This window comes from Dipodomys merriami, unplaced genomic scaffold (genome assembly GCF_024711535.1).
Source record: "Dipodomys merriami isolate MVZ:Mamm:240054 unplaced genomic scaffold, mDipMer1.0.p SCAF_17, whole genome shotgun sequence".
Taxonomy (NCBI): Eukaryota; Metazoa; Chordata; class Mammalia; order Rodentia; family Heteromyidae; genus Dipodomys; species Dipodomys merriami.
In genome coordinates, this window is record NW_027203048.1 from 30661721 (window position 1) to 30673765 (window position 12045).

Sequence of the window (12045 nt, forward strand, 5' to 3'; positions counted from 1 at the left end):
GATTTTTAAAAAGTACAACAACCTTGGTGACCTGTTACTTAAAACATGCAAAACATCCTCTGCTTTAATAGCGCTAAGGTAACAATCTCTCTTCTTTTAGCTTACCAACAGATTGCTAATAACTTTAAACCATTTTAAAAGCAAAAATGTTGATGTGACCAATTAATGCCTAGTTTACTAAAAATTTCCCAGCAAAAACAGAAACAAAAAGCCTGGATTGTTAAGAGCCTGCTAGAAGCTAAAACTCTAAGTGTGCACACACACTTATTAAAGTTTTAAGTTAACTATACAGTTCTCATTTAAAGAAAATTGGAGGAAAATAAAAATACTGGGCACCACTGTTTCACACCTGTAATCCTAATTACCTAAGGAGGCTGAGATCTAAAAATTGTGGTTAGAAGCTATCCTGGACACCAGCAAAAAAGCTGAACTGGGGGTGTAGTTCAATGGTAGAGCACCAGCCATGAATAAGAAAGCCTTTCAAGGGTATTAGACTTGAGTTCAAGCCCTGGTACCAACACACACACACACACACACACACACACACACACACACACACACACACCACCTAAGCTGATGTCTAAAAGATTGAAATTTTCAGGCTGGGAAGGTGGCTCAGTGGAAGAGCACTTGCCTTGCATGCATGAGGCCCTGGGTTCGATTCCTCAGCACCACGTAAGCCGAAAAAAGAAAGCCGGAAGTGGCACTGTGGCTCAAATGGTAGAGTGCTTGCTTTGAGCTGAAGAGCTGAGGGACAGCGCCCAGGCCCAGAGTTCAGGCCTCACGATCGGACCCAAAAAAAAAAAAAAAAAAAGATTGAAAATTTCCCACATGACAAATGGAAGATCATGTGTCCGTTTTCTGAAGATGAAAAGCACTCAATGATTGGATTCTTAGTAAGAATGCCTCATCTAGATGAATAGCATCTAGAGGAAATGCTTTAGAGTTAAAAACCACTATGCATAAAGGGCTTAGTCCCATTGGTATTTAAGCTTTATTCGTGCTATGGGAATGGTGCTCAAGGGTAGGCCCCACATACAATCCTGTTTTCAAGAAGTTCCTCTATTGACACACTCCCCATTGAACTTAGACACCATTTAATGTATTGGACATTTTATTTAGAAACTAAAATTAACACTTAGTAGATCAAAGTTTAAAAGGGTGAAGGGACTTTGGTTGAGCTACTATACCTATCACACACACCATAGAATACTTATGAATATTTATTGCCAAGCTACTCCATTGCTTATAGCTGTTTATGACCTTTCCTTGGACAATGATTTGGAATAGTATCTGGTTATGGATTAGCTTGGTTATAGGTCAGATTATGCTAACAAATCCTAAACAAAAATACTTTTTAAAAAATAAAACAAGGGGCTGGGAAGGTGGCTCAGTGGTAGAGTGCTTGCTTGCCTTGCATGCATGAGGCCCTGGGTTCTATTCCTTAGCACCACATAAGCAAAAAGAAAAAAGCCGGAAGTGGCGCTGTGGCTCAAGTGGTAGAGTGCTAGCCTTGAGCTGAAGAGCTGAGGGACAGAGCCCAGGCCCAGAGTTCAGGCCCCACAACCGGACCCAAAAAAATAATAATAATAAAAAAGAAAAAAGAAAACAAAAAAGTATTATAATAGAACAAAGATTTATTTCTGGTTCAACATGCAAAATATTCTACAGGCCAAGTGATTATCCTGAGTGTTCTGGGTTAGGTCTATCTTACATCACTGCCATTCCAAATACGGCTTTCAGATTTCCTCAGCAAAGGAAGTGAGAACACAGAGTACTCACACCAGGGCTTTATGTTTTCACCAATTATCCCACATGACAATCAAGGCTAAAAAGCAAAGTTCTTTGTTCTAAGAAGAGGAAATCCAAACTGTGGTTTGCCTACCAGATTGGAAGGAAGCCTTATAACATTCCTTGGGTTTTACAACAGAAAATTTACCTTATCATGAATCAACCTTTATTTTCCACTTTTCTTTTGCATATGCTTTTAAGATCACCTATTTCTTCTCTTAATGATCAGTCTCCAATTAATGTGCAACCCCAAACAGCTGCACTCTGACACTTCAGTTGTATGATATGAATATAACTTAAAATTCTGTACTATCTACTACTATTTCAAATTGGGTGGAGAGAAACAATATTTATAGCGAACTGCTCAAAGGTTGAACAGGTCATTCTCCAAGTATTCTCAAATCTAGCCCTTGGGAAAGTTATAGGAACAGAGACCTGTGCGCCAAAGCTACGTGTGCTGATTCATTAGGAACTACTTTGATTAAATTCTGCTTTGACAGCATAACAGCAAATAAACATACTAAAAGAATAGTAAGACAAAGTCCCAAGAAACCATGACTACCAAGACATTGCCTAGGAAGCTGCAACAGCACCATGGACAAGTATCAAGTTACCATGGCTACCTTTTTTCTGATTCCATTTATATCTATCTCTACCATGCTGCCGCTTTTAACTTCTGTTTTACTGTTTTGTTATATATTTGTATACATAAATTTTGCAAATCTTTGTTAGAATAAAGCAGAAATACACTGGCATAAAAGATCCAAAGAGTTTCCTGGTGTGCTTTTAGGATTCTTTACAGAATTCAGCCCATTCATTGCATGTGGGCAGAACAGTATATATCTGACCATTAAAGATTCAGGATAAACTAAAGTTAAGTACTTTTAGTATTTCTTAGATTTGATCCTGGTCAGTGACCAGAAATTGGCAGAAGGTTTTAACATGCACTGTGTTTCTCAGGCTGCTCTTGAACTTTTGGGCTCAGGTGACCCTCCTAACTTAGCTTCCTGAATTGGTAGCCAGCTGAATTTTCTAAGTCTACTGTTACATTGTTGGATTGATGCTTCTAAGAAGTATGCATAAAATATGCATGCAAAAAGGTCATTACTTAAACTAAAATTTCACACAATATGAATTACCTTTCTGAAACAGAAAGCTTTTGTTTTTTTAAGTACTGGAGATTAACTGGTATCATGATTACTAGGTAAGTATGTTCTGCCATTTCAATGAATCCTCCAAACCTTTCTTTGTTGTTTGGGTTTTTTTTTTCTTTTTTTGGGGGGGAGGGTTGGGTGGGCAGGGTGTAGAGTCAGTGCTGGGGTTTGAACTTGGGGCCTTCATGCTGGCTAGGCAAGTACTCTACTACCTAAGTCATGTCCTTATACCTGTTTGGATTCAGTTAATTTTTTCAGATAGAGTCTCACAATTTTGCCTGGGCCATTCTATACTGTGATCCTCATATCTGTCCTTCTATATAGCTGAAATCATGGCATATGCCAACACTGCACTTATTTGTGAAAATGGGGTCTCACTTTTTCCCTGAGCTCACCACAAACTATGACCCTTCTATTTCTGCCTTCTGAGTAGATGGTGTCATACACAGGAGCCATTTTGTTAAGATAAGGTCTCACTTTCTCAAACTGCCTCTGTCTCTACAGTAGCTAAGATCACAAGCATATGCCACCATGATCAGCTGCAAGAAACGTTTTAAAGGCCAATCTGACTCAGTGTAAAAGATAAGCAGAAAAGGTAGATTGTCATTTTTTTTCACAAACTTATCACAGCAAGTTACTACTTCCCAAGGGCAGAAAAGGTGAAAAGAAGAAATTTTTGACCAATTACAAGGCATCACCAGGCTTAGCAAGGGCTTTAAAAGATGCAGTAAATCACTCCCTAGGGATAGATACTGCTGGCAAACTAATGGGGCTAGGAAACTGACCATTATCTAGGGCTTACTGTGGACAAGGTACAAGAGGTCTTCTTTTAAAAATTTGCATTTTTTCTTATAATTCTAGAGAAATCTAACCCAGGTCCTTGCACATGCTAAGCATGCATTCTTAACACTGAGCTACATATTAGCTTATTTTTCATTAGTATATGTTTATAAAGTAATGAGTTTCATTGTCATGTTTTCATATGTGTATACAATTTTCCTCTTTCAAAAAATGTTAATACCTTGACAAGAAGTAATTGTTAATATTGTGATTAAGTTATTTCAGAAAGTAAAACAAAAGGCAAGTGTGGTTCAGTGTTCCTTTACTGCCTCCCCCACCCCCCGGGGGAAAAAAAAAAAAACTCAACCAAAAGAAAGCTTTGTGTTCGAGAGATTGCACAGCTCAAAACCTAGGGAAAGATGGGAATCCAGATGACCAACATGCAGAAATGAGTGTCATGAAAACTAAGGAGAAAAAGGATAAAGTGAGAGCCCTGAAAAAGATCTCAACTCAATTTGAAACTCAGCAAGAGATCGCTTCTTCCCAGATTTACTAAAATTTCAGCATTATCCTTGCTCCTACTATCTGCAGAAAAGCATTCCTATGAAACCAATTTAAGTAGTAGGAAGGATGAAAGCTTTTCCTAAGTAGTTTTTAATAAAATTAAAAAGCATGCCTAAGATAGAGCTAAAAAGCATTTTTCTAAGCCAGGAATCATGTTACACACTGGTAATCCTAGCACTCAGGAGGCTGAGGCAGGAGGGTAAGAGTCAAGGATGCCCTGTGATACATAGAGAATGTGTCTCAAGGAACAGTCTCAGCCTTGGGGATTTGGGCAGAGGCTTCTTCTGGGTAACAGAAATGTCACCATGGACCATGATTTCTCAGCTTCAGCACTTGACATTTACTGCTGGGTTACTCTTTGTCATGAGAAACTCTTCTGTGCACTGTAGGATGTCTAACTATATCCCTAAGTGGCAATAGCATCCCATGAGTTATGACAATCAAAATCTGTTCGCAGTCATTGCCAAATGTCCTTAGAGACAAAAAAACAACCCCAATATCCACCCCCTCGAACACTACTTTTATAACTGAAATAAATAATAAACAGCTGCCAGGTTTAACCCACTCTCTTGATAAATAACAGTCCCAAACCATCTTATTAGAAACAGAAAGAACAGAAGGATTTCTAGGAAAAATGACACATTCAATTTGGATATGCCATAATGTTAAATACCAAGTGGAGATGTCCAAATGGTAGTTGTAGATATGCAAGTAGAACCAAGAAAAGAGGACTTGGCTTGAGAAATACATCAGAAAAGCATTAGCTACATTAATACCTCTGAGAAAGGCTTTTGTAAATCTTCAGCCAACTTAAAATCCTCTTAAGAGATGATGATTACCCTACACAAGTTCTACCTAGTGCCTAATTAAACAAGAAGCCCTTGATGGATTTAGTCTACTGCAGGGTAATACACTCATGTACAGTTTTTACCTTCATCTGGACAAACCTGACATATGTTAAGGTCTTCAGAGTAAATGCTTGCATATCTTTACTAATTGATATGCTGCAATAATTTTCCCATTTGGCATTCATACCATCTTTGAGCCTTTGTTCCCGAACTCACTGTCCCATATCCTAACTGTTGTGAATATTATCTGTTCTCTTTGGCTGCAGATACATAAATGGTAAAAAGCAGGAGCAATTCTCAGAATTAAGAATTACATGCAAGTGAATTACCCAACTATACAATTAAAAAAAGGCTCAGAGACTCTAAAGTGAATACTTTTTTTCTTCAATGAGAAACTAGTAACTGTGGGACTACCCCTCAATTCAAGACATATTTTCCTAAATATCTGTTTGGGATTGAGAAACATTTTTTAAATGTAATTTTCCAAGAAGTTAGCAGACATATTTCTTCAAAATTCACTTGCTAAAACTCTATTCAAAATGCTTCACGAAGAGTTAAAACAGCAGTGAAAAAGTAATTTTCCTAACTTAAGACAATCTGGTTGACAAAATGTAGTCAAAGTAAAATAAAACTTCAGAGTTAGTGGTAAGTGAACAAGAATGCTTTGCATATGTTATGTTTAGTTAAACTAGTTTTTCTTATGCAATATCTTCCCCTATATGTTCTTTAATTTTTCTTAACAGTTTAAAAGTATTTTAACAAGTGAAGGTAAATAGTCCTTTAAAATATCAATCAGGCTGGTCACCAGAAGCTCACACTTGTAATTCTCACTACTTAGCTGTGATCTGATCGTCATTGTTCAAAGCCAGCTGTGGCTAGAAAAGCCTGTGAGACTCATCTCTGATTAACTACCAAAAGAGCTGGAAGTAGAGCTGTGGCTCAAGCAGAAGAACACTCGTCTCATGCAAAAGAGCTCAGGGACAGCACCTGGCCCAGAGGTCAAGCCCCAATTCCAGACACACACACAAAAATCAGTTCACAGAATGTTCATCCACCTTCATAGTTATACCAACAGACTGTCATATAATCACTAACAGGTATAAGTAGAGGATTAAACATTATAGAGAAAATATAAATTCACTCATTCCAGAAAGTATAATTAAGTTTGACATTCTTCTAATCACAAACTAAATATTTCCCAAGCAGATTTTTAGGGTCCACTTTTATTTATATAATGTTCATTAAAGTATATCATTAAAAGAAACATTAAACAACTGTTTTCTGTATGAGATCTCTTATATGATCTCTGAGCTAAATTTACAAGATCAAGTATGATTTTTAGTATAGAAAATTACTACCCACCAAATATTTCCCATGTAATAAATCCAAATTAGGTCTAATTTACTATGTATTCTCCAACAAATCTTTCGCTTAAAATTATAGCATAGAGAAACAGAAGAGGGACAAGTGTTTAAAAGTTCTTTCTTACCGACATGTTGCTGTAGCACCAAAGAAGAGTTTGAGATCCGATCAGATAGGATCTTCTCAATAGTTGGAGGAAGTCTCTTCCAATTAGTAAATTCCAAAGTGAAGATAAGGGTGTCATCAGTGACTGAGTCAATCCTACAATAATAACATGTTAACATACCATCAGACAAAAAAAAAAATAACTGTGTTTAATGCTAGAAACAAATTACCATAAACCTATTCTTACAACAACTTAAAAACGGGCTCCAGAAACATTCGTGGAACTAAAAGCAAGCATCATAGACACAGAAAGTCACTAGAAAACCAGAAGAATAAGGCTTTCCCTGCCCACTGGAGAAGGCACCAATGTCGTGAATAGACTTGCTATCTCCTCCAAATCGAACTACCCTGCCAAAAGTTGTTTGGGTCACCCATACATTCACATAATTTGATAATCCTGAAAAGACAAAGCCCAAATATACCTGAGAAATAGTGTCTATCTGCCTAACTCCCAGGAATGTTCAGCTGTTCTCCTCTTTGTAGATTCAGCCCTTAAAAATGTTAAAAGCATGTAATCCTAGCTACTCAGAAGGCAGATATCTGAGAATCACAGTTTGAAGCCAGCCCAAACAGGAAAGTCCATGAGACTCTCACCTCCAATTAACAACCAAAAAGTCTGAAGCGGAGCTGTGGCTCAAGTGGAAGAGTGCCATCCTTGAGGAAAAAAGTACAGGCTTGAGTTCAAACCCCAGGTGCCATCCTTGAGGAAAAAAGTACAGGCTTGAGTTCAAACCCCAGGACTAGCACACACACACACACACACACACACACACACACACACACACACACACACACACACACACACACACACACACACACACACACACACACACACACACACACACACACACACACACACACACACACACACACACACGTACATATTTGTGGGGCTGGGAAGGTGGCTCAGTGGTAGAGCGCTTACATGCCTTACATGCATGAGGCCCTGGGTTCGATTCCTCAGCACCACATAAGCAAAACGAAAAAAAGCCAGAAGAGGCACTGTGGCTCAAGTGGTAGAACGCTAGCCTTGAGCTGAAGAGCTGAGGGACAGTGCCCAGGCCCAGAATTAAGGCCCTACAACAGGACCGCCCCCCAAAAAAGTACATATTTGTCCTTCAAGGACTGAAAGTAGAGGTCCCCTACAGTTTGTCCTCTGCTCTTTCAAAATAATGTGAATTTCCCAATTGAACCCTAAGATATGTATTCAAATGTTTTTTTTTTCTTTCATGTGATTGTTTCTAACACATTTATAAGATTATTTCTTTGTTGCTTTGCATGTCCCTCCCCCACAGTATAACCCCTGCTTTCACTGTATTTCATGTTGGTATAATTTGTGGCGGGAAAGGGGAAAAACAAATTGTTTAAATAGGGATACAGATGGACCCATTGCAACAATGAGATGTACAATGTCAAAAACGAACTTTACAACTGGTGGTGGGGGAGGATTGGGGGGCGGGGGCGGGGAGGAAGGGAAGGGATGGGAAGGGGAAACAAGGGAGGAGGCTACAGTGCTTGATAAGAAATGTACTCATTATCTTGCCCATGTAATTGTAACCCCTCTGTACAGTATTTTCACAATAAAAAAATAAAAAAAACTACATAAACTTAAAGAAAATGAACTTTACAACTTTGGTGGGGGGACCCCCCCCCCGGAGGATTGGGCGGGGGGCGGGGGAGGATGGGAAGGGGAAACAAAGGAGGAGGCTACAATGCTCGATAAGAAATGTACTCACTATCTTGCCCATGTAATTGTAACCCTTCTGTACAGTATTTTAACAATTTAAAAAAAAATGTGAATTTCCCTACCAACAGAAGCTTTTCTAAATTTATTTTAACTTAATGGGCAGAATACTGATTTAAGCACAGTCCTGATTTCTAACACTACTTTTACTACTTACAAGCATATCTAAGTTCTCTAAGTCTGGGGCTGGGAATGTGGCTTAGTGGTAGAATACTTGACTAACACGCACAAAGCCCTGGGTTTGATTCCTCAGTACCATATAAGCAAAAACATGATAATAATAAAGAACCTTAAAAAATAAATTTTTTTAAAAAGTCTTTGCTCTTGGTTTCTAAAGTGAGAATAACTGACTTGCCTATTTCAGCAGACTATTAAAAATAATACGTAATAATATAGTAAACGTACTTCCTCCCTCCCCCTCCAATCCTGGGGCCTGGACTCAGAGACAGTGAGTTTCTTTTTGCTCAAGGCCAGCACTCTACCTTATTAACCACAGCACCACTTCTGCCTTTTCTCTTTATGTGGTACAAGGAATTGAACCCAGGGCTACATGCATGCTAGGCAAGTACTCTACCACTAAACCACATCCCCAGCCCAATAAACATGCCTTTAAAATGTAAAATGCTACACAAATATTTGGTATTGCTAGAACTGGTTGAAAATAATCAGTATTATATTTTTCAGAATAGTTTTCAAATGAACAGTTCTCAAATGAAATTCAAAGCTTGACTCAGTCAGATAACTCTATCATCATGTTGTTAGAAGAAAAGTAAAATGTTTGGGACCTCTGGTAATTAGCATAAAAACAAGGTCTCTTGGGGAGTAGGAGGAAACATTACTAACCAACAACTGAAGAGGGGAAGGGAAAGGAAGGGAGGCTAAATAGTGTTCTAAAGTTGTTATCACAAACACAACTCATTTTTGGTAATTCAGAGTCAAAATATCCTTGAAATGACTGATCATAAAGTTTGACGATCACTCCCCAAATTCTCGATTTTCTGAAATGTAAACACATGCAAGAACTTAAAATGTAGCCCATAAACCTTGGGAAAACATTTTACTCCGCAGTTCTTAGTAAAATCAAAACTTATCCGAAAATATGAAGAATAAGTGAAATGATAAAATACATTCAAAGGCAAACCATGTCCTTAATGTTCCTCCAGTAGTAGCATATTGAAGGTCACTTGGTTCTGGTTCCTTAATTCTTTTTTTTAAATGGCCTCATTTTCCTTCTTCATGTGCTTCAGGACTTACTCTAACCCAACACAAAATCATTTTTATGCAGCTAGCAGAATACACAAAAGAGGTGGATCTGTTTGTACAGCTTTAGTTAACATAATGGCGAGCTTACTTTACCAACACTGATAATGCCACTAAAAATGTATTGTTATTGTACTACATTGACCATTACACTGTATAAAGCAGTTGTACAATCACAAACCAGTGACAGTTAATCAACAAAATGCACAGATGACATTTCCTTTCTATTATTCTCACATTACATTTCAGGGGAGGAGGAGACTTAATCCTACATTTAAAGTTGAAAACATTTCAGCTTTGTAGATTATATTGTGACAGGCAATTATTCAACTAGATATATTTTTAAGACTGTTTTAAGACAAGCAATACTTAGGAAAGACATTTATAATTTACATGACAAAGATTAAGCAATAGACTTACATGTGATATAAACAAGAAACAACCCAAATCCACTTTAACATATTGGAATTTTTATGGGAAAACTTTGTCCTATAATAGGTCTTTGAATTTAAATATGATCAAAGAAAGCAAAGCATTTATCATACCCAGTATAAACACTGACTTTATCCGTCAAATATGAGCTTAGGGAACAAAATTTGACCATGTTAAGTATTTTCATTTCTAAAATGAAGTTTGCCATTGTATGTTTTATTTTTTTATATGTTTTAATGAATATTAAGTGACCCAAGTTACTACTTGGTAGCAAAATATATGCAATTGGCATTCTCAATTCAAAGTGCTGAAAAATTTTACAACTTACTTCAAAATAACTAGATAGTTTACTGGTTCTTAACTCTTTCCTAACATATCCAACAAATACAAAACATACCCAGCAGCTTACAACAATAAAAATTCTCACCAGTCCAGCAGCTTACAACAATAAAAATTCTCACCAGTCACACCTGGGGAGGGAGGCTAAATCTGAATTAATGAAAGGATAGTATATTTTACAATATCTTCTAAAAGAATAAAGCTAAAGACCAGGCACTGGTGACTCACACCTATTATCCTATCTATGCCGGAGGCTGAGATCTGACGATCAAAGTTTGAAGCTAGACTGGTCAGTAAAGTCCATGAGACTCTTATCTCCAATTAACCACCAAAAAAGCTGGAAGTAGAGCTATGACAAGTAAAGTACCAACCTTGAGTGGAAAAGCTAAAGGACAGTGTCCAGATCCTTAGTTTCAATCCAAGTACTGGCAGCAAAAAGCAAAAGAAAAGAGAAAAAAAAAAAAAAGAAAGAAAACAAAATGCTAAAGCTAAGTGCTGATGGCTCACATCTATAATCCTAGTTATTCAGGAGGCTGAGATCTGAGGATCACAGTTCAAAGTCAGCGTGAGCGGAAAAGTCTGTGAGACTCTGATCTCCAATAAGAAAACCAGAACTGGAGCTATGGCTCAAAGTGGTAAAGCACAACCCATCAAAGTTCAGGGATGGCGCCTAGGCCCTAAGTTCAAGCCCCACGACCAACAAAATAGAATAAAATGAAATAATATAAAGCTAAATAATTCATTCTCCATACCAACAGTATACTTAGATGACTAAAGAAGAAAGAAAAAAATGCAATGTTTAATGCTTTTTCCTGTGCTTTCCCCCCCTAATTTAGGAGGAGGAGGAATCAGAAAACTTGGTATAGACCACCCAGGTTTGGCAAGGGATTGAAGTACTTGAAATTAAATGATATACAAGCAGCACAGCAATAGTAATTGAGAACAAAGACATGAGCCATAGTACAAGACAGCCTGGGTTCAAATAAATCTAAGTTCTAGCGCTAACTTGTCATGTAGGCTTGGGCCAGTACATTGAACACTACGACACAATTTTCTCCTCTGTAAAGTAATAGCAATGATAAATGGGTTAATATAGTACATGACCTAATATAAGTAAAGAATGAAAAATAGTGCCTACTAGATGTCAGGCAATATTCTATTTTGATTAAAGAAACAAAAAAGGTTAAATGTAAAGGTTAAAAGTATAAGTCAAATGGTGTTAGTTAACAGTTTCAGTAGAGGAACACAGGAAGTGTGGCTGAGAAGTCACCATGTGGTAAAGGAGAAGAGAATATCAGGGCTGTCCACAGCCACCCATGTTAGGTTAAAGTTATAGCATAGTTCAAGAGAGAATCCTAGAGTAGTGAGGGCCTGCTACAGCTACCTAACAAGACCTCGGACCCAATCTTGAAATGACTCTATTAATTACTAGATATAACATTCATTAGCAAGTGCTTTGTATCTCAATAGTATGTATGGATATGTATACATGGGACATGGCTTGTTAAAACAAACTGAAAGACCCCAGACTTCTGGGATACTTTCGTCAACGGGAGGGGGCGCCCCAGAAAACTCAGACTCCAGGCCGGGAGATGCAATAAGCAAG

General features: G+C 37.7%; 1 protein-coding gene across 6 annotated transcripts in view; it reads right to left on the minus strand.

The window, feature by feature from the left end:
• Window positions 1-12045, minus strand: part of Asb3 (ankyrin repeat and SOCS box containing 3) — a 138346-nt gene that overhangs the window by 46039 nt on the left and 80262 nt on the right. For all 6 annotated transcript variants that reach the window (XR_011372527.1, XM_070025625.1, XM_070025623.1 and 3 more), the window contains one exon: window positions 6627-6760. Coding sequence is in view for 5 of the 6 variants with exons in the window: in XM_070025625.1 (XP_069881726.1) it covers window positions 6627-6760 (134 nt within the window). In the remaining variant the exon portion in view is untranslated. The remainder of the gene's footprint in view (window positions 1-6626; window positions 6761-12045) is intronic.